Source organism: Micromys minutus, assembly GCF_963924665.1.
Source record: "Micromys minutus genome assembly, chromosome: 14".
NCBI lineage: Eukaryota > Metazoa > Chordata > Mammalia > Rodentia > Muridae > Micromys > Micromys minutus.
Genome location: NC_137983.1, coordinates 41,436,650 through 41,460,683, shown reverse-complemented (window position 1 = coordinate 41,460,683; position 24,034 = coordinate 41,436,650). Strand labels below are relative to the sequence as shown.

The 24,034-nt window shown below is 38.3% G+C and overlaps 1 protein-coding gene across 1 annotated transcript; it reads left to right on the top strand.

Annotated features, from left to right (window-relative positions):
* Positions 1 to 21: 21 nt before the first annotated feature.
* LOC308429915 (uncharacterized protein) lies at positions 22 to 18,213 on the top strand (the record flags this gene model as incomplete). Its single annotated transcript, XM_080928950.1, has 4 exons — positions 22 to 75; positions 1,257 to 1,444; positions 2,587 to 2,797; positions 18,113 to 18,213. 4 exons carry the CDS (start codon positions 22 to 24, stop codon positions 18,122 to 18,124), a joined length of 465 nt encoding a protein of 154 aa, XP_080785076.1. The 3' UTR covers positions 18,125 to 18,213.
* Positions 18,214 to 24,034: the final 5,821 nt, after the last annotated feature.

The window sequence follows — 24,034 nt, the reverse complement described above, 5'->3', positions numbered from 1 at the left end:
TTTGTGACCTCATGCGAGTCTATGGCCTTTGGAGTCCAGAAGAGGGTGCCAGATCCCACAGAGCTTAAGCTACAGGTGATTGTGAGGCATGCAGTGTGGGTGCCAGGAACCAAACTCAGGCCCGCTGCAGAAGCCGAATGCACTCTCTATGATGAGGCCATTTCTCCACCCGACAAATCACTTTGGATTATTATTTTTCAAATAATACCTTTATGATATTAGAAACCTTACAACCTATCCGGAAATGTGAGGCTTTATGGAGACACAACAGCTTTACATTTATGATCTTGGCTTCATCTTTGGGCCTTGCGTTCTCAGAGGTATCCTTTATTTGGTCTTATCTAAGAAGGCATTTATTTTAGCATTATTTGGTAATTTGTAATGTGGAAATTCTACATCTTAGAAATACATAATTTCATACAGTACACCTTGGTTCTTTTGTATTTGGCAGTTTTTTTCCATTACTCCTTTCTCATATCAATTTTGCCTCTTACTGCAATGTAACAATATTTTTTTCCTGCCATTCTCTTTGATGGATATGAATCTGGGAGCAAGCACTTTCCTCAAAGCCTCATGCTTCGTGCATTTCTAGTGTATGTTGCTCATGCTCTCAAATTAGCCTTAGTCGAATTGTCTGGTTAAATGAGCAGTTATGTAAGAACTATTTCAAGAGGATCACTTAACTCACAGAGTATTTTCCTAAGAAGATGGTTTCAATCCTCAATCACACACACACACACCCTGACACACTCACACACAGAATACACATATACACATACATACACATACACACCGACACACCCCCACACAGAATACACACACACACACACACACACACATACACACAAAGATGAATGAAAAATAATTCAGATTTGTTATGGTTGATACTAATACTTTAAAATCTTTAAACATTTATTTTTGTTTTGTTATGTTTATGAATGTTTGCCTATTTATACATATATGTATATATACCACATGTATGCCTGTTGTTCACAGAAACCATTAGAGAGCACTGGATCCCATGGAGCTGTAGTTAAGTTATGATTGTAAATCACCATGTAAGTGCTAGGGACCAAGCTCGGGTCTTTTGCAAGAGCAGCAAGTGCTCTTAACCATTAAATTCTTTCTCCAGTTGACGATACATATTTTACAACCATTTAAAACTGATCATTTACTCAAAAGTAAAACTATCAAATATATGGCAAACATTTGAATATTTTCTCTGAGTACATCATTTCAACTTGCCTTTGACACAGGCAGGAGTTCAAGAAACTTTGGCAGTTTCCCCAGAGGATCAGATAGGAGTCCAAATCCAAAGTCAGCAGTCTGAACCCTCCCAAAGGAAAACTGTGCAAGACCCAAATGCAAGTGGCCTGGAAAGTTATGAGCAGCAGTGCATAGAGGAATTAAAGATTAGCAATGCACTGCTATATGAACGATACAAGTAAGTAAAACAAAAGAATTGCAGGAAATGGAGAATTTCTGGTTTTTTCTGAGACCAAATCTCCAGTGAACTAACCCTGCGATGAATGGGCGCAGAAGCAAGCTAGCCAGTATAATTTTGGGAAATGTTAGTATAGTACTTGCCTTCAAAGCACTGTTCTGGCACAGACGGAATCTTCTTTCTTGATTTGATTGAATTTTTTTTTTATTAACATAGTTGTTTGCTATAAGTTTGCGTGTCAGCTTGCCGAGAGATAGGAATAGTAAAAATCTGGGTGCTGTCTGGAAGGCTCTAACCAAACCTTAAGAGTCTGGGTGCTATTTGGAAGGTTGTAATGGAACCTGTGATAGTTTATATATACTTATCCCAGGGAGTAGCACTCTTAGGAGGTGTGGCCTTGTTGGAGTAGACTGATAGACTGATGATAGACTGAACCTCTGGACCTGTAAGCCAGCCCCAATTAAATGTCCTAAAAAGACTTGCCTTGGTCATGGTGTCTGTTCACAGCAGTAAAACCCTAACTACGACAGAACCCTAAGTGCTAACTACCTTTCATACACAAAGTCTGCAGCTTCTAAACTAGCTGTACAGATGTTGAAACCAAAGGCTTGGAGAGATCCTCACGAGCAATTTCTTTTAACATCCTAAACTTGTTTGCTAAATATAAGTATTCGTAAAGTGTTCTGTTTTATGAATTGTATGTATTTAAGGGGTACAATATGATATTTACTAAGGTTATACTAGTGAACTTGCTTGCAATTATAACCACATATGTTAACATATTCATAATCTCATGTTATGATCTTTCAATTAAAATATCTCTAATTCAACCTTAAGGATTGTATATGTAGGGTCCTACCTATAAAGCCATATATATGTCTTTGATAGTCTTGTTTCTACTTCTGATATTATTTTGTCATGACTAGTTACCTCAGAATTTTCTTAGAAATACATGTAATCCTTTGGAATAACTTGAAACCTATAATTACATGCACAGTGGACATTCTCTTAACATGCTTTTTAGTATTATAACCCTGTTTAAAGGGGGGAAATTCTGAGCATTCTTACAGTGCCTTTAAAAACAAGAAGACATTTATTGACAGATGGGATACTTAGAGATCACGCCCTTTTTGTCTCCACAGGAACAGGAGGAAAGAAGAATCCCGCACAAAAGTTCACATCACAGTGGAGCAGGGCACGTCTCCTCTGAACACACCAGAAGCAACGTGTGCCCTTGAAAGCCCTAGTGTGGTGTGCACATGCCCTCACCGATGTGTTTTTCCATACGAGGTTGTGGTTCTCCCAGGAAACTCGAGGTCTTCCAACTACTGCTCACAAAACTACATGATGATGGTTTGTTGTATTGTCATTTCCTCCATTTTCAGCTTTGTGATGGGAGCCTTGCTTTTAACCTTGGGTACCACCTAAGTGCTTATTTAACACCCGTGGACAATATGGGTTGATTACGGTAGAAGACAAAATGTTCATTTTTAAAGACATGTCAAAAGTCTGTCTTTCCCCCAAATCAAGTAGCTGTAACTTAACATCGAGGTTTTACACGTTTAAAAGCAATTCTTGCTTAGTTTCAAAGTGGATGTGACTGTGGGTAGACTGAGGCACTGAGGAAGCTTCTGGGTGGTTACAGCAGTTGTGCATTTCCTCTGCAGATTCCCAGGTCTGGGCACTTACTGCAGGTGAATTATCATCAGCCAGCACTTTACCATCATGGGTGTTAATAATTTAAAGTAACTGTGAGTCAATGCTTTTACTGTATGGACTAGATAAAACAAAATCAAAACCAACTCTTAGATTTGTCCATCTTTTTAAACAGGAAGATATCCTTAATTGTGATCTAACCTAAAGCATGTTTGTATCAATATTTAAAAAATGTATTTACATCACCGTAGTTCTTGTTAGTATGCCAATAATTACAAAAAGTATAACAAAAATAATGCTTGAATTTTTAAGTGGAGGTGTCACTCAAATCTCTGTATTTCACCCTCATTTGAAAGGCTGGTGACAAAGATGACACTGATACTAATAGCCTTTAAGTAAAAGCAGCTATCACTGTAGTCTGTGTCCAGGCTGTCGTGTAAAGCCGGACAGGGCCCCGCCCCTGCCTCACTCACCTACTGTACGGCTGTGTTCATCCTCACTGCCCTCTCCTGAGACTCCAAGAATGGCTTCTGCAAGGCAGAGAACGGGTAAACAAAAAGTTCAAGTATATCTGTGCTGGTGTGAAATATATGCCTGACCCATAAAAAGTAACATAAATAGGACACCCACTTTAGTGAAATATATATATATACTCTGGGTAGTTTTTATTGGATATCACTTTTCTTAAAACGCGGCATTTCTAGCATGTTCCTAATGTGCAAAAAAAAAAAAAAAAAAAAAAAAAAAAAAAAAAAAGGCACTTAAGCCCATGTCTGATGATACCTAACATATTTTATGTGCTTCAGACAACTACTTTCAGATTTCATAGATGGCATTTCACTTAAATACCTTAAAAGGAAACAGGTGCAATGATTGCTTAACTGCACAAAGTATAAGGTCATAGCTAGCTCATGTTGAATTATCCTATTAGTTAGGTGTCATATATAAAATACTTCTGTAAATTGAAAACAACCATTTTGTGTGTATGTATGTGTTGCCTGCATGTATGCATATGTACCACACCAGGAATGCCCCAGAGCCCTGGGGGCCAGAAGAGGGTGTGTCCCCTGGAACTTGAGTTAGGAATGGCTCAGAACTAATGTGTGGGTGGCAGAGCATTGAGATTGGGTCCTTTGCAAAGGCAACAGTGCTCTAAAGGACTAATCCGCTTCTCTGTCAGCACGCTTTCTTGTTAAGAATGGGTTAAAACATTTTTTAAGAGTTCTTTGTTATTATTAGAAAAATCATGGAACATTGTTTTTCAAGAAGGATAATGGGTGTGTGAATGGTGGCATGGTACTAGAGAGATGTGGGGGTGCTACATTCTGTTAAAGCATTTTTAGGGGAGAAGAATGCTGGCTATTGTTATGTCTATATAAACTGATGACTAGTTTACCTTAAATTCAACCTAGTAGTTATATATGATTTATATTGCTTCCTTGTGGGGTGTTAGTTAATCAAATCATACTACACTTCCTGAGAGAATAAAAGCAATTATTTTATCCACCCAGGAAGACATTTTGAATAGTCACAGTGGAGCCCCTTCAGAGTTCTCTTATGTAACCATCCTTTGCTGATTCTGTGCTCGATATCATTAGCCATCAGGGAAATGCAAATCAAAACAACCCTGAGATTCCACCTCACACCAGTCAGATTGGCCAAGATCAAAAATTCAGATGACAGCAGATGCTGGTGAGGATGTGGAGAAAGAGGAACACTTCTCCACTGTTGGTGGGGTTGTAAACTAGTACAACCACTCTGGAAATTAGTCTGGTGATTTCTCAGAAAATTGGATACAGTACTACCTGAAAACCCAGCTATTCCACTTCTGGGCATATACCCCAGAGATGCTCCAATATACAACAAAGATACATGCACCACAATGTTCATAGCAGCTCTATTTATAATAGCCAGAAGCTGGAAAGAACCCAGATATCCTTCAGTAGATGAATGGATACAAAAATTGTGGTACATTTACACAATGGAGTACTACTCAGCTACCAGAAACAATGACTTTACGAAATTCTTAAAAAAATGGATGCATCTAGAGAATATCATCCTGAGTGAGGTAACCCAGTAACAAAAGAACAGACATAATATGCAGTCACTGATAATTGGATACTAACCCCAGAAAGCTCTGAACACCCAAGAAACAACTCACAGACTATATGAAGTTCAAGAGAAAAAAAAAAAAGGAAAAGGAAAAAAAATACTTAATCATTACACACCAAGAAAATTTTGACTAATTCCAGGTTACATCTGGTTTTACATGCACTTTATGCTCATTATAACTAGTAAGATCTTAATGCACACTATCAAACCTTTAAAAAAAAGCACTGACAAAAATGTATTCATATACTTTTATGCGAAAATGCTTAAAATTTGTACATTTATCTTCATTTTTTAAAATAAGGTTCTACAATAAAAAAGAGTTATAGAGCCTTCTGTAACTGCTAATGATTTGAATATTTTTATTAGGACAATAATAACATAAGATGTAACAACATGTTCTATAAAAATTATAGGAAAGGGTAGGTTTTTAAGTACAGAGTTTGACTTTGGGATAAAAGATAGATGTTACTGAGTGTGCCTCAGAACAGATTGTCAGAAAAAGACATCTGTATGACCATATATAAAAAAGGAAATCACTCAAAAAGCAAACAAATGATGATTTGCTCATGGGGAAAATAAGATGTAGTCTTCTAGTCAACACCCAAATGCTGAGATTCTGCTTCCACCGCAAGTATGCCCTTACACTCAAGAGTGACAGCAGTAAGAATCAACACAATGGTATGAGCTTAACCAGCTTAATGGCTTCCAAAGTTAAGCCCATGAGAATGGACCCATAGATATAGATGATATTAGTTAAGATGATGGTTGCACTTGTGGGTTAGGGAATCTGACCAAAGTTTGGTAATGAAGGAATTCAAAGAATTTCGCAAGAGAAATAGAGGAAAACCCAAATAAACATTATAGGCTGCATTATGTGGAAGTGATGTAAGGGGTTCTGAGGAAATGACTCAGTAGGTAAAGGGCTTGTCTCTGATGTAGCTGTGTATGTGTCTGTAGTTCCAATGCTGTGGAGGCAGAGATAAGTGAATTCTTAGAGGAGGCCAGTCAGTCTGGCAATTAATGAGATCCAGGTTCAATGAGAGACCATGCCTCAAAAAATAAAGAGGAAAGGTGATTGAAGAAGATACTGCACACCAGTCTCCAGCCTACACATGCACACATGCATACATATGCACACATATGTGCAAATGTGGGAATGCACACACACACAGAGGTACACAGATAGACACACACACACACACACACACACACACACACACACACACGCATGAGTACATATTGAAGTCATTTGATATGGTAAAACAGAAGTCATGGCAAAAAACGAAAAAGAAAAGAAAAAATAAGTAGAAATATCCTGTTGACTCTCAGTTCTTTTCACTGCAGTTGTATGATTGGAGATCTGATGTAAGGCAATGGTTTTTCCCTCACATTCACCCTGGTAAATTATGACTTAAGTGAGCTTGGACTACCTACACTAGAGTATAAATGCAGCCACACTGTAGCTTTGAAAATTGATCCTTATTAGTGAAGCCTAACATTTTTATCAAATACAGTTTAGTAATTTAAACAAGAAAATGGAAAACAAATGAATTTGAATTTTTTAAATGCATAAACTTTATTATAAAAAACCATCAAACAGTGAAATCAAATCCAGTCTCCACATCTCAATGAAAGCAAACATATTTCTGTGTACTTATCCACCACCCAAACCCTAAACATTTTGTGATAAGAATGAACACTTCAAAGAACATCAATTAAAGAGATTATAAAGCTAACTGCTTTTCTTGTTTCAAATATATTGTGGATTTTTTATGTCTCATTTTTTTGTAGTGAATAAGTGCATAAAAATCTGATAGTCAAAGTGTAAAGTCCTATGGGAAGGTTCACAGTTGTAGAATGGCTGTTTTAACTGTATTAACTGAGATGTATAGTAAACTATGGGACTGACTACATTTACTCTGTATTTTATTCACAAGCTCTTTATAATAAAGTTTTAGTGAAACTAAATAAGTAGGTGGCTAGAGAGACGGCTCAGTAGTCAAGAGCACTGGCTGCTTCTCTGAAGGACTCAGGTTCGATTCCCAGCACCCACAAGCATCTTTAAATATAGTCTCTGTGGATCTGAGATCATCTATTCTTTGTGGGAACTGCACACACGTAGTGCCCAGATAAACATTCAGGCAAAATAGCTACAAAAATTGAAATAAATACACTTGAAAAATAACTTAGCAGATAAATATGAAGAACAACCACTTTGTTTTGCATCTTTCCCTGGTTGTGCTAAGATGCTGGCAAGGATGTGGAGAAAGAGGAACACTTCTCCACTGTTGGTGGGGTTGTAAACAGATACAACCACTCTGGAAATCAGTCTGGCGATTCCTCAGAAAATTGGACATAGTACTACTTGAAGACCCAGCTGTTCCACTTCTGGGCATATACCCCAGAGAAGCTCCAACATACAACAAAGACACATGCACCACAATGTTCATAGCAGCTCTATTTATAATAGCCAGAAGTTGGAAACAACCCAGATGTCCTTCAGTAGATGAATGGATACAAAAATTGTGGTACATCTACACAATGGAGTACTACTCAGCTATCAGAAACAATGATTTTATGAAATTCTTAAGAAAATGGATGCATCTAGAGAATATCATCCTGAGTGAGGAAACCCAGTCACAAAAGAACAGACATAATATGCTGTCACTGATAATTGGATATTAACCCCAGAAAGCTCTGAACACCCCAGAAACAACTCACAGACTATATGAAGTTCAAGTTAAAAAAGAAAAAAGAAAAAACCATTATGTTTAATCCTTACACACCAAGAAAACTTTGACTATTTCCAAGTTACATCCGGTTTTACTTGTACTTTATGCTCATTGTAACTAGTAAGATCTTAATGCACACTATCAAACCTTTAAAAAAAAAAACCAAGCACTGACAAAAAATGTATTCATATACTTTTATGCAAAAATGCTTAAAATTTGTACATTTATCTTTGTTTTTTAAAATAATGTTGTTCAAAAAAAAGATTATCACATTTATTAGATATTTCTGAGAAGAGTCTCCAGAGTTCTGAAGCTATTTTTATGCTTTCTCAAAGATGGAAGATGATAAAAAATCAGTCAAAGAACTTACAGAATTAAAAAAGTCTTTAGAACATAAGTTGTATCACCAGAAGAAGGAAAATGATGAAATGGAGAAGGAGATTATTGGGTAAGAGCTTAGTGATTCAAATGTTTCCAACCATTCATACTAGCTATAATATTAGCAATATCTTTAATAAAACCTAACTATAAATTTAAAAAATGATAGTTGGGTGCAAGATGGCTCCCTGTCTATAGATGGGCCGGCTGCCAACCATGACAATCTGAAGCAGATCTTCAGACCCACATAATAAAAAGAAGTGTGCACGTGCACATACACACACACACACACACACACACACACACACACACACACACACACCATACCACCCCCCACCCCCCACCCACACATATACACACACACAAACACACACACACAAACACACACACCCCCACACCACACACACATATACCACACATACATACACACACATATACCACACACACACACACCACACCACACTCCCCCACACACACCCCATCACACACGCACCCCACCCACACCCACACATACACACACACATGCACACACACTTATATACCACACACACACACACACACACACACACACACACACACACACACAAATAGGAGGAAGAACAGCAAAATAAGTGCATCTTAAGAAACTTTAGCACCTGCCACACAAGCTGATCTTGTTTACTATCCTTGTTGAGGCAGAATCTCATTATGTTGCCCATGATCTTCTCTCATAATTCTCTTTCCCCAGCTTCCAAAATGTGATGGTCTCAAATTTGTACCACTGAACTGAGCCTGGATGCTTGTAGAATGAGAAAATATTTGGAACACAACATTTTCCAACATTTTGTAAATTAGCACAATACCATCTTTGGTGTGTGATGTCACCCCTCTTTAATGTCTTGACAATGATGTTTTAATTCCTCATAAATTTTTATCTTACTTCTCATATGCGATTTCATCCAACACCAAAAAGTTTAATGTATAATGCCTTTTTGATCATTTAATTGCATAAGTATCTGGACTTAGTTCATACTTTTTTTGTTACAAAATACACCATGTGGTAAACTACTTTGTCATGGGTGCCCTGTATATGTCCAAGGGGTACACATGCTATTCAATTTCACACACAGAGACACACAAACACAGAGACACACAGATACACACACACGCCCACATATACACTAAATTAATACTTTTTTAAAAAAACTGTATATCTTTTGATCTGTGTAGATGAACTTTGGGTTAAAGCTAATACTAATTTAATGTTTTGTATAATATACGGAAACAGACAGCAGTATTTTTAAGTCTTGTAAATAGTTATAAAGTCAATTTTATGCTGTACATATTACTTGTCTTCATATTCTTTTCCTAAGATAATTATATAAAATACTTTAAAGAATAGTTGGATTAAAATTAGATCACAATTTATAGACACATTTGTTCCATATGATTAAAACATGCTTAAACAATAAGTTTTTGATTTTGGAATATATTATTATTTACATTCCTGCAGAATTAAGAAATTTTTGAAAATGACAAAAATTGGGCATGAAATTGGAGAATGTAGTTCTCATAGGCATTCAAGAACCAGGAAATTTTGAGACACTGAGTAAGTTTACAGACCAAAGTTCATTCGTTTGTTTGTTTTTTTCCTTCATTTGTTCCTTTCTTCTTCCCTCTTGTCCTCTTTCCCCCTTTCTTCCTTGCCCCTTCTTTCCTTCCTCCCTCTCCCCTCTCTCTTTCTTTCTTTCTGAGAAAATGCAAAACTCTCAGTGCTTTGAGCAATGAAATGATTATTATAAGACCACTGTGGACTGACCGCATGGACAAAACATACCTTTCTACTAAGATCTGCTGAGGGACAGGACCTCAAGGCATGAATATAAAGTCTATATTTTTTTCCTCGAGAAAGGGTTTTATGGACCTCAGTTTAATAAAAGTAGATATATACCAAACCTAAAATAGCCCAAGATGTCCTGGGACTCACTGTAGATGAGGCTGGCCTTACACTCATAGAGGTCTGTCTGCTTCTGTCTTCTGAGTGCTGGGATTAAAGGCATATGCCACCACCAGCTCTAAAGTCAGTATTCTGTAATAGATTTATGGAGCTACACTTAACACCCTTTGGAGTTCAACTTTAGAACATTGCTGCTTTCTAAACAGAAGCCTCACACTTTGTAGCCCTCTCATAGCCCGTTCTCACCCAGCCTTGGGAAATTACACACATTTTCCATAGACTTACCTATCCTGGACATTTCAAAGGCATGGACTCTCACATTATGCATTCATGTTTCATGTCTGATGGTCTTCTTTCAAGGTCCCTCCCTATTGCAGTAGCTTCAGTACTTGAGCATTTTCAACTGCCAGCTGCTACTCTGTGTGGAGGGCTGTATTTATTCCCTGTACCCAGCTATGGAGTACATTTACATGCATGTGGGCTCATCCGCATGTTTCCCTTTCTCTTGGGTGAATACTTGTGGGTGAAGTTGAATCATGTGGTCACTGGTTTGACTTTGGGGTAGCTGGCAGTGATGTATGCTGCTTTCTGTCCTGCCCGTACCATCAAGACAGAAGGATTCTCATTTCCTCCCCTCCTGACGTGGCTTGCTTTTGGTTTGTCTGCATATATTACTAACTTGCATATTCTTGTCAGAGAAATGCCATTCAGATGACTTTTCTATTTTAAAAATGATTACCTTACAAAGTTTTATATATATATGTGTGTGTGTGTGTTCTTATTTATGCTATATCTTAATACATTGCCAGATGTATGATTTTCACATATTTCCTGCCATTTAATGACTTTCTTTGGCAGTCAGTTGCTGAGTTGATTTCAGTGACCATAAAGCTTAACTTCCAAGGTATTGCTGATCTGTCTGTCCTTCCTGTGTTCTATATAAGAACTTATGGCCAGCTTTGGTCAAGAATCTTATTGCTGTATTTTATTTTAAAATATTTATTTAAAAAATCTTTCATTTAGCCATTGTGTGTTTATGTGTGTGTGTGTGTATGTGTGTATGTATGTGTGTATCTGTGTGTGTGTATATGTGTGTGTATCTGTGTATGTGTGTATGTATGTGTGTGTACGTGTGTGTATGTGTGTATATGTGTGTGTATCTGTGTATGTGTGTATGTGTGTGTGTATGTGTGTATGTGTGTGTATGTCTGTATATGTGTGTGTATCTGTGTATGTGTGTATGTGTGTGTATGTGTCTATGTGTGTGTATGTGTGTATATGTGTGTGTATGTGTGTATGTGTGTATGTGTGTGTGTATGTGTCTATGTGTGTGTATGTGTATATATGTGTGTGTATGTGTGTATGTGTGTGTATGTGTGTGTATGTGTGTATATGTATGTGTATGTGTGTATATGTGTGTGTATGTGTGTGTATATGTGTGTATGTGTGTAGATGGAAAGGTAGATAACTAGATGGGTAGATAGGTAGATGAATAGATGAGATAGATAGATGATTGTGTGTGTTTGTTGTTTGTGTACATGTGTATACAAGACCAAAAGGCAACCCAGGGTGACACCTCTACCTTTTTTGTTATTTATTTTAGGTAGTTTTTATTTTACATATTATTCTGGTTTGGAAATCCACAGGCAGTGTAAGCTGGTTGGCCAACTAGTGCCTTGAGTCTGCCTGCCTTTGCTTCTTCTGGCCTTTGATTCTAGTGTCTGTCACCATATCCAGTGTTCCTTTTTTCTTTTTTTTTTTAAACATCAGTTTTGCAAGTATGATATGGGTCTTGTTTTCAAGGTGTATTAGTCAGGGTTCTTTAAAAAGATCAGAACTGGTGCAACAGATTTTTTTGGAGTTGCTTGAAAGCTGTGGTCTTAGTATTCTCTAATGCCTGTCTTTCATGGAAACACCAAGAACCTAGTGGTTTCCCGTGGATAAGGAGGGATGCTACAACAGTCCCAATCTGGTGCTGCAGACCCAGAGAATTACTGCAGAGCTGCTGACCTTCAGTCTACTCCTGAATCCTGGAGTAGATTCTAATACCAGAGAAGCAATGACTCATCAACAGGGTAGATGAACTTGCCAGTGAGAGTGAGGGCAAGCAGGAAAAAAGCAAAAACTTCTTTTTTTTCCATGTTCTTTTCTATAGGTTGGGTGGGTCTTCCCACCTCAAGTGATCCAACCAGGAAAATCCCCCACAAATGTGTCCAGCTGCCTTGGTTTTATTTGATTTCAGATGTAGTCAATTTGACAAACAAGACTGGCCATCATATAAAGCATGTGCTTTTCTCCCTAACCCAAGGTTCCATATTATCTCCTTTTTGTACAGTATTTGTAGAGAGCCTGACTTTTTTCCTTTGCACGTGACTCTTCAGTTCTCATAGGGCCATTTTTTTTCTGTTAAAACAATATTTTTGATATTTCATTTTTTGGGGGGCAGAACACTTGTTGAAAGTCAGCTCACAGCAAATGTAGAAGAGGATTGATCCTCAGTTCTAATATGAGGATTTGTGCATCTGCTTCTAAGACAGAACGAAAAGGAAGGCACAGTCTAGGCAGAGTGCAGTTCTCCTGAGTTTCTACTGTCTGTCATCTGTCACTTCCTTCTTTGCTTAAATGTCCAGCTGTTCTTTGACAGAGGATCTGATACATCTGTGATTTGCTTTACCATGACTTTTGAACTCATCATGATTCATAGAATCACTGGTAGGTTTTTCCTAACTAGAACAGCATAGATCAACGTCTGATCTGTCTGCTTCTCTCCTTAACAATAAACCAGCTTCCATATTAGAGTTCAGTTCGATTTCCTTTGACTGGCATCTGGCTCATTGGGATTCCATCTCCTTTGTCTTATATAAGTTAAAATGCAAATATCTGGAAATTATTATTCAACATAGGGATTGTGAAGCAAAAGAAGTAAAGAGTACAGTCCATCTAAAGAGTAGGTTTTCCAGGGTGGGGGATACACTAACAATCAGATAGCACTCAAACAATTGATGGGGACAAAGTGTCAAAGTTGCACATAGAATCAAAGTTCCAAAGCAAGCTTGTATTGGTGAAGCAACTCAGTCGAAAATAACCATGATATAGTTTCTCTATAAACCAGTTTGAAGGAGGGAAGAATAAATTGCATTTGAGTTATTATACAGGAAAGATACATTAGTTTACTATGACAGCACCGAAAATGATTTCACCTTGTTTTCTTTGTTGTTTCACTAAATAAAGAAAATTGAAATCACACTATGATGATCAAATAAGACCACACAAAGCTGATTAACTTGTTGAGAATTAGCTAGCTGTATTAGATACATCACTAATTTTTCATTGTAAAACCAGGTAGGTATATCCAATTGTTCTTGATGATTATACTTTGAGTCATATGTCTCCTTGTTTCCTGTTCTTCCTTATGACCTAAGGTAAGGGGACATTCTAGAGACACACATGGCTATAAAAATTTGCAGTAGATGGGAAATGTAATTGACTCCTCAATGACCACACTCCATTTCTCCTCATCAGCTGTTTTATCTTATTAACATTGTCATCAGTAAATCAGTCTCAGTGATTGCTTGTCGACCCCTTTAGAGATTAACTTCCATAAAAGGAGTTACTATTTCTTACTATTTCCTATTCAACCTATATCTTTGATTGCCCTTTTTGTTGTTTTAAAAATCTCAGTTATTCAACTTTATCAATAAAGACTCAGGAGCCAGATGAGTGGGGTAAAATCCTACTAGCTCAGAGAGGCGGGAAATCACCTAGCTGAACTTCCTCCTCAGCTGATCTCCCAAAAGCAATGAGCCTCTCACATCATCTCAAAAACAACCTCCTTCCAACTGAATGCCCCTCCAAACAGAAAGCTCTTGGATTAAAGGTACATGCTAAGACTTAGTCACACTACAATTAAAAACAAGTCCTCCCCCCCCCCAGTAAATAACACAGTCTTAGGGTTTACCTTGTGATCAAATATCTTACAACAGCTCCTTTCAAACACTGAAGGTTTAGTGACCCAAGCTACATTTATTTTCTTTATGTACCTTGTGTTGACTTTGTCCTCTGTATTATAGTCTGAAAATTGGTTTATCATCATGGTGTCAAACTTAGGAATGATGCCAAAGGTAACAAGACAGATGCTGCCATTTCTTAATGACTGACTAACAGTGGTTAAAGGGAACAACTTAAAATGCATACCTAATCTGAATTTTCACGTCTTTTTTTGATTAGCAGAGGTCAGAAGGTCCTTCTCTCTACAAACATCTGTATGTTGCATGTTCTGCAAACTGTACTATGTTTTATGGGAGATACAGTGTTTGGGTCCAGGAGTCTCACAAACCACATGAACACTGATCTCAGTCAGACAGGGATAGTTATTCCAGGACTGATCAATCAGGATCAAAGACCAGACATGGGAGCTGACTGCAACATCCAGCTAGAATCCTATAAAACTTATAAACCTAAAACCCACAAACATTTGTGTCAAGTTAGTCCAACAATCAGGATCTAGGAATGGGGGATTTCCTTAAGAACATATCTTTACTGTACATTTATCCTGCTTTTATTGGTTGGGGTATTCAACTGTGGCAGGGAATTGTATTGCCCAACATTCACATCTTAACTTGCCAATCAGGATGTTAGTTACTCATATACATGTCTCTTTCTGCCAAATAGGATGTTAGTTCCCAGGAGGTCTGGGAATTAAACTTATTCTACCCCTACTCAAAATGGTAATCTTATTCTAAGGTGTTTCTCTTATGTTGGGGTCCCTAATAGGGCAGCTTATAAAAGCAAAAACAATAAAAGCTGATGCACAGGTAAGTTTCAGAAAGTACTGTTGGGTGGTTAGTCTAGGTGCAAGCTTATTGTGGCTAAACAAAGCTGTTCTAACGAACTTCTATTGTAATTGGTTTCCAAGTGCACAGAACATAACAGTATGCAATTAACTTGGGCATGAAAAAGTTTGTTAGAAGCAACAGCATATGAGAAAGTTTCTTGGGTAATAGCACAAAATGGCAGGCTAGATAGGTAAACAGTTACCTAGGCCTTAACAATAGTTGTGAAGAAATTGTTTGTTAGATTGTGCCTCCTTTGCTTTGGATAAAATTGGAGAAATGTTCTCTGTCTTGCTTTTATCTGCTTCATAACTCTTTACATTCTTTCCTGGAGGTAAAACCTTCATGACACCTTTGTTGTCTACAACCTGTTAACATGATAGTGGTCTAAGTGTACTTACATAGGTCCCTCTGCTCCTGATATATTATGATTGTTAGTACTTATTGTAAATTTGACAGAGTTGAGGAGAAGGGCTGTTGAGCACACGTTGGGGGTGAGCATAATAACTACATTAATTAATGTGGAAAGGCCTGTCATGGTTGCAATCACCAGTCTCTAGGCTTAGAGATTCTGGACTGTGTAATTATAGAGTGCGGCCAAGAACCAGCACGTATGCATTGGCTATGCATTGGCTCGCTACTCTCTGTTCTTCACTGGTTGTAATACGACTATCTGCTCAAGTTCCTGCCCCTTTGCCTTGGTGGACTATAATTCAGAATTGTGATAACTCTTCTCCCCTAAGTTGCTTTGTGTCAGAATGTTTTATCATAGAGACAGGAAACAAAACTAAGACAACCAGCAAGCCTTCTCTGAATTCTGGTAGGAATTTAGATTCAGATATATTTACATGTTTCTGACATGTTTACATGTCTCACTTCAGTTATTATGATTTTCATTATATGACTCACATTAAAGGGCTTTTAAATTATTTTCTACTTGTGAGGCAATTGAGAGCTAGACATTCAGAATCTTTATGGCTACAGAAACTGACATACGCACAAGTCTTCCATGGGCATGCAGAACAGAAGTGTTTTGGACTGATGCTAAAGGATTGTCTTGAATGCTTTCTAGTACATTTCTTCCACAATGAAGAATGACACACATTCTAGAAAAAAAATTCCCTCTCTTGGTAGTTACAAAGACACGGTCAGTTTTTGTTCTGGAAAACTTCACTTTTTGTTTTTTTGTTTAATTTCAATAATTTTATGTAAGGCCCAATTTTCTTCCTAAAAAAAACAGAGAATCTATTCCACAGCAGAATTCTTGGTCATCTGAGTTTTTCACTCTTTCTTTCCCTTCTTCCATGGTGTTCCGTGAGCCTTGGGTACAAGGAGTTGTTTTATAGGTGTATCCACTAGGGCTGGGCTCCATATGATCCGATAATTTCTGCCTCATGGCATATTGAGTTATTTTTTTTTTCTGTATGGTGCAAAGAGAAGTTTCTTTGTTAAGAGGTGAGAGCTGCATATATTTTTTGGTATCAGGATGCATTTTAGAATGAAGTTAAGAATAATTTTAACCTAGAAACATGGTAGTAGTAGGTTCTCTCCTAATATCCATGATCTCATTATCCCTGGGTAATTGGCTAATTAATAAATAATAAACCAGGCATGGTTTACCTCCTGTTGAACAGACCTTAAGTTCATTTAGACAACTGTTAGTCATTAATGACGAGTGTCAATATTGCTCCTGTAGAGATATTTCATTGTTTTCATAGTCATCTCAGATGGATAGGACTATTGATTGCTTCCCTTCATTGGCTGGTTGTATAGTAATTTCTGATCCTGTGGAAGTTATATTAGCAGGTCACGTTTAGTGCCACTTTAAAAAACTTCTCACAAGCTATTTCAAGAGCAGTGAGTTTCTTGGTTGCATTTGGGCCACATACTTGGTGTATAGAAGAATCTACTAAATATTCCTCAGTCTCTGGTTGTAATTTCTTCCCTTCTACCTATGCTATATCATTATCATTAATCTTATAACTTATATCATGTACCATATTGTAGGTCTTTTACCAGCCTGAATGAGCACTCACCTCCCGCACACACGTGCATGAGAATTACACTGAGCTCACACACAGAGGACTTCCCATTGTCATCCACACAAACCTTTTATGTAATTAGCTTCTTGTGTCCAGTTTGCACAATACACAATGCACTTGCTGCAAGTTTGAAACGAAACTCTCAGTTCAGTCTTCCATAAGCAATGTTTGCTTCCATCAATCTCACAAAAGTTCTCAATCATCTCTTTCTAAATTTTCATCCCTCAGACATTCTGTTCATGAACTTCTGGTAATCATATTTTCTCACAAATCAGGGGCACATTAAGTACACAGAAAGCCATAGCCAACTGTACAGCACCACTTACTTTCCTACTTAACAAACATCACTTCTGCTTACTGAAAGTAGATAGAGCTGGGAAGTGATGGCACAAGCCTTTCCCAAGCACTCAGGAGGCAGAGGGAGGCTGTTTGTATCTGAGGTTAACTGGTTTGCTGCCACACGGTGCCCTGTTCATCTAGAATCTCTTGTTCAAATAAACTGTCTTCCAATAGAGACCTAAAAACCTGTGAAAGATTCCATATCCTGCTTGATGTTCAAGCTTAAGGCAAATCCTAAAGATCAACACATTGTTCATTACTGTTTTATCACAGAAACAACAAACACTTCACAAACTCCAGCACTGTCTGCGGTTCAGTTCATTGTTTTTGTTTTCGACACATCTCTTACCCGAGTCCCCATCTAGTGCTTGGACATAGACATATGGCCTCCCAACGCTCCAAGAATAGAAACCACACTGACCTAACAAGTCCAGGGTGTGCTTGCGTTCATTCTATTGTTCTCCTTTTCTCTTCCCTGTGTTGAACTCATCAGTGCTGATGCTTTGAAAATATTTTCATTTATTTCTTCTAAAAAATGTACTCAACAATCGTAGCCCAACAATACGTAATTCCTTTGCAGTTTCTGTTTCTGTTTTAAATCTGCTTTTCAGAAATGTTCCTCCATGTTTCTTCTTTTACAGGAATGTGGCTAGACTTTGTCACATGACTTGGTGGGCGATACAGCATGCTTCCCACATGGACTCAGGACTCAATGTGGCAGTCTTGATATGTTCTCAGGACATCTCCTGGGACTACAGCATCTGCACTGAGTAGACATCCAGCTAACTTCTCTAACAGCAGCCTTGGAAATTTGGCTTTAACTGAAGCAGCAGCTCCTGGTCCAGATGCCACCTACCAGCAGAGATGACAAAGCATTGTCCTTAATAATTTTTTAATTAAAAAGTAAATTATTGCCTCTCATTTCCTCTTTTCTGTCTTCTATTTGAGATCAAGATTTTTCCACCATTTTGTTCGCTTTTTCATTTTAATGCTTTCTCTTTATTATTCTCATATCACCTAAGTGATTACAATGCATTTTATTTTCCATTAACAAAGTTTAGGACCCTTTGCTAACTGCCCAGTTCTTTGAGGGAAAACACATAGAGAATGGTAGCTTTACCTCAGTGTCTGACAAAAGCTCAGATCTAAAACGATCTGCCACTCTAGGATGATCCAATTTAAAACACCTTTATCTTGATTTTCACTTTTTAGAGGTGAAGAGGACTTAGAGCCATGAATCAGATTGCTATGACCTGTATTAGCTGCCATTTTTATTGCTCTAATAAGGTATCTAACAAGAATCAACTGAACATTTGAATGGCTCATTCTTGCTTTCAGTTGGGAAGCTGTGACCTATTATGACAGGAAAGGCATGGCAGCAGGAGCGTGGATGCAGCTGGCCACGTTACCTCCAGGATCAGGAAGCAGAGAGATCAGGAAGTGGGCCTGGATAAGAAATCTTAAGCTTCAGCCCTGGAGAATGATTTCTTCTAGGCCACCCCAAGGCCCACATAAGCTGAGAACCAAGAGTTTAACACATGATCTAGAAGACATTTTTTTTTTGTCTTTTTTAGAATCTATCAGAATTAGTCACTGAGTTTATCATATATCTTTAAAAAATAATCTTCTGGATCCCTTTAGATACTTAATCTCCTAGCCAGTATAGATCTTATTTTATAGAGTAGAATCCATCTTTGCATTCATGTGCTTGTTATGGTCATGTCTGACTATAGCTTGGTGAGTTGGCTCTCCTGTAGAGCATTGTCCTGCATAAGAGAGCCCAGTCTGGAGCATTGATGGTACACATTGTCTGCTCTCAGATAGTTGTTCCAAGCCGAGACCATAATTAGTAGCCAAAACTGTCATCTCAGTTTTATTTCAATGTTATTTTACTGGCATATCAAACAGAAAGACAGTATGAAAAATAAATGCATTCCAGGTAAAGAGAAACACCCAATCATCACAATTAAGTGAATTTTAATGAATTTTAGTACATAACTACTTGCTTCAGAGATAGAACCTTGAGACAAAAGCAATCCACCTCAGCATTGCATTGAAACATTACTTTCTGGAAATTACGTTAGTCCATGTGTCCAGTCAGACATCACCTTTGAAAGGACCAAGGTTTTTTTAGGTGAGCTGTCTATGTATGTTGACCACAGGTTGTTACCTAACTTACTACTAGACACAGTGATGATATCAAATTGTCACCATCTGAAACCAGTAAATAATCATAACAATAATGACTTGGCAGCCAGAAAGCATGAGTGCACATAGGCTGTAAAGTGGGCTCACATTACCTTCTGTGATGTATTCCAGCCTTCTATCTCTGTAACCACAGCGAGTGCTGAAGCTGCTGCTTTCTAAAAATATAACATCTTGCTTATTCTGTGGCTAATAACTGCTGACTTGGGCAATTGACACCTCTTGCTTAACAGCAGGGGATTAAGTAAAGGATTAATTGCTAGGACTCTTTTTTGTCCCAAAACCTCACTTCTCTTCCTTGTTAGGTGGGAGGGAGGTTTGGAGCAATAGACTTTTACTGAACCAGTAGAAGATAGTCACACTTGTCGAAAAAAAAAAAACTTTTATAAATTCAAATATGCATAAACCCACATACATTCATATATACATTCATGTGCACACCTGTGTAACTGTATGCACTCCTGTTGGGCCCAATACTTATATTTACATATCTCATGTTTACACACATCTATGCTTACATATGCATATGGACCAAAGCCCAAGCACCAGTGCAGGAAGAACTCGCTCATTCTGGATGAAAAGTGAGCTTCAATCTGTACTGCACAGAGAAAGAAAAGGCTTCTACCCTTTTATCGCTAATTGAATTAAACCCAGCAATTCTGGGTTTAAAATTTGGAGATGAGTGGGTGACCCCATCCCCCAACCAGGGGCCTTGCCTAACCTTTGGATATGGTCTCTACAGGTTCTCCATCTTCTCTGTTGGTCATTTCCCATTGGGTTCTGGGAGCCTCTTGCTTTCCTGGCATCTGGGACTTTCTGGTGGTTACCTCCAGTTCCCCATTCTCCATTGTTACACACCTCTGTTCTTTTCCCCTCCCCTTCCTCTCTTTCTCCCAAGTCCCTCCAACCCTCTACCTTCTGTGAGTATTTTGTTTCTCCATAAAAGAAGGACTGAAGCATCCACACTTTGGTCCTCCTTCTTCTTGAGCTTCATATGGTCTGTGAGTTGTATCTTGGGTATTCCCAGTGTTTTATCTAATATCCACTAATCAGTGAGTACATACCGTGCATGTTCTTTTGTGACTGTTACCTCACTCAGGTTATTTTCTAGTTCTATTCATTTGCCTAAGAATCCATGAAGTCATTGTTTTTAATAGCTGAGTAGCTCCATTGTGTAAATGTACCACATTTTCTGTATCTATTCCTCTGTTGAAGGACATCTGGGTTGTTGCCAGCTTCTGGATGTTATAAATAAGGCTGCTCTGAACATAGTGGACTATGTGTCCTTGTTATATGTTAGAGCATCTTTTGGGTATATCTTCAGGAGTGGTATAGATGTTAATCCCCCAGTTTTGCTTCTAGGAAATATAAGCTACATGCACCCACTAAGGTTTAATCTTTCCTGCATTTGATGTGGTAGACAATAGTTCATCCTAGCATTTTTCAGGAATTTGAGCTAAAATCAAAATTTAAATACTATACCTATTTAAATATTAAAACCTATAAACATTGTATAATGTTGATACTTTGGTAGTCCTGGAAGATGAAGCATGCTGAATTAGGTCAGAATCCTGATTGGCACACCAGGTTTTTTTCCTCTTCTTTTTAAAAATTGGATAGTCTCTGTATTTACATTTCAGGTGTTACCCCCTTTCCCCTAATCCCATCTCCCCTCCCCCTCCCATTGCCTCCATGAAGGTGCTCCCTCTCCCAACCTCCCCAACCTACCTCAGTGCCTTGACATTCCTCTACACTGGAAAAACCATCCTTCACTGATGCCAGAGAATGCTATCCTCTGCTGCATATGCACCTGGAGCCATGGGTCTCTCCATGCAAACTCATTGGTTGGTGTTTTAGTCTCTGGGAGCTCTGGAGGGTTTGGTTGGTTGATAATGTTGTCCTTCTCATGGTGTTGCAGACCCTTTCAGCTCCTTCCATCCTTTATCTAGCTCCTTCATTGGGGACACACTAGTTTTGACCTCTGCTGGTCACACAAGCTGGACAAGTGTTTACACTCTCAATATAGCACAGAAGGAATGCCTCTTATGGCCTCAGTGCCATGCTGTGACTATCCTAGGGGATCCATTTCTCCTTCATCAGAGCCTTATATGCAATAACAATAGAATAGTTATCTGGATGTATATTTGCCAGATGCTGGATGGGCCCTGATAACCCAGTGACTGTTCAGGAATCAGGGCTCACACTAGGGCATGTGGGGACGAACTGAGAAAGCTGGTGGAGAATCAGAGCACAGTTCTTCCACCCGGTGGTCTAAGGAACTGTGGAATCATTTAGCACCCACTTATTCTCTTGAAAACCTCAGCTGCCTATAGAGATGAGCTTCTGCCTCTCCTTTTCTAGAGATGAAAGTTAATACCCACATCTGTGTGTTATGCTGTAGCTAAAACTCAAAGCCCTTGGCAAACATCAGCTTTGTGCCACAGCTGTCAGAAGCCTGAGAGCTATGCTTTCGAAAAAAGAAGGAAAAACAGGATGTGTCAGAATCAAATGTCAAAGATAATCTATGACCAAGAACAGTAAAAAAATGATTTGTGTGTTTTCTATTTTCAAAAAGTACAATATTAAATTCATATCTAAGTAATTATTATATACATGTATACATTTATAATTTAAATGTTTTCTTACATATCTGGGCTACCACTCAAAAATGCCTAGTGGTGATCACAATCTGGAGGCAAATATTACCTAAACTAGAATCATGAGATTTAAAAAAAACATTCTGTATTGAATCCAGGGCTTCTCACATGCTAAGGAAGGGTCTACCAAGAAGTGAGATCCCACTGAGATTTTTAATTAACCTACAGAATTTCTTAAAATTATTTTTATTTAATACAAAGACCAAAACATAGTAAGAAGTAAAGTTTTATTTCACATAGGTTTTTGTCAATGGTAGAGCCTGTAAGTTACAGTGGCCCCGTGATGATTATGTAGCCATGGTTACACGTGGTATAAGAGCATAAATCACCAGTCTTGATGAAGCTGTAATGAGTCAATTGTTCAGCCCATCGCATGAAAGCACAGGACACTGTTATGCTGCTATGAACACTTGATGATCATCGTAAGTAGCCCGCGAATTGCTGTACTGCACACCGGATCATCACTGTAGAATGTGTTCCATATCCCCTAAATATTCTTGTTGTCTTCTTGGAATTCACATTTATCCCTGCCTAGTCAAATGCTCGGTACAATGCACAACACACAGTATAGGATCTTGAAGTAAGCTTGTTAAGATAGTCTGGTATTTAGTGTCATAGTGATTTTTCATACAGTAACAGCTAGGTAAATGTTCCTAATTTTTGCATAAGTAAAACAAAGGGTGTGGGAAAAGTAGGCTTCGTTGTCTGTTTCTCACTATGAACATGATGGTGTAGACTATAGAATATAAGAAGTTATGACATTAAGTCCTTGGTTCCTAGCTGCCTGCTGTGTTCAGCCGCTGGCTACTTACTGCCACCTGCCACTGGGGCAGTGGTGGCTGCAGAAGAGGCCTGGCAGCCCATCTTGTTCTGACTCCCCCTTCACCTTGGAGAGTTGCAACTCACTGGCCTCTCCTGCTGGAACAGAGTCCTGCAAATCACTGTGAATAGTGCCAAGTATGCACTCCTTCACAGTGAGATGACCCGGGAGACAAAGACCTATCGTGACATGTTTGGTGACTATAGAGTTAGTGAAATGCAGTGGATATTATCAGATGTCCCCAAAAGGTCTCTGGTGGTTCTGTTGGGTGTGCAGTCAGTGACCCATCTCTATCTGCTGACCTCACAGTGCATACAGTGCTCAAAGCAAGCAGAACTCTTCACTGTTGCTTGATTTCAAATTATTTTGTCTGAAAATACCTTTGTGTGTTATTTTTAAACTATACTATGCTGCTATGTGTGTTTAATGTCCCCTTATGAGTAATTTAATTCAAATGCACAAAAGAAAATGTCACCCCAATAAACTAATTTGAGATCTTCTAAAATGAAGTCATCCCACAGGTGCTGAGCAGATAAACTAATAATGTTTGTTTCACATGTAGACACTTCATAGGAATGATGGGAAACCTAAATTAAAACTTTATTCCAGAAGAGGCAGGAACACAGGTTTAACTAACTGAGCAACATCAAGGTAATTGGTCTCAGTGGGGTGATGGAGTATACCCAGTCTTGCCCTAACTCCTGCAGAGTTTGTTGGCTTTGCTTTCTTGGACTGTTTGTAGAATTTCTTCAAGTGTTTGCAAGGCAGTTTGAGATGGCCACAGAACACATTTTGCCAACATTGCAACAAGAGGCCACCCTACTCGGCTCCAGTGTCCAAGTCTTGGGAGGAAGAAAAATTCCATGGTACACAAAGTGCTG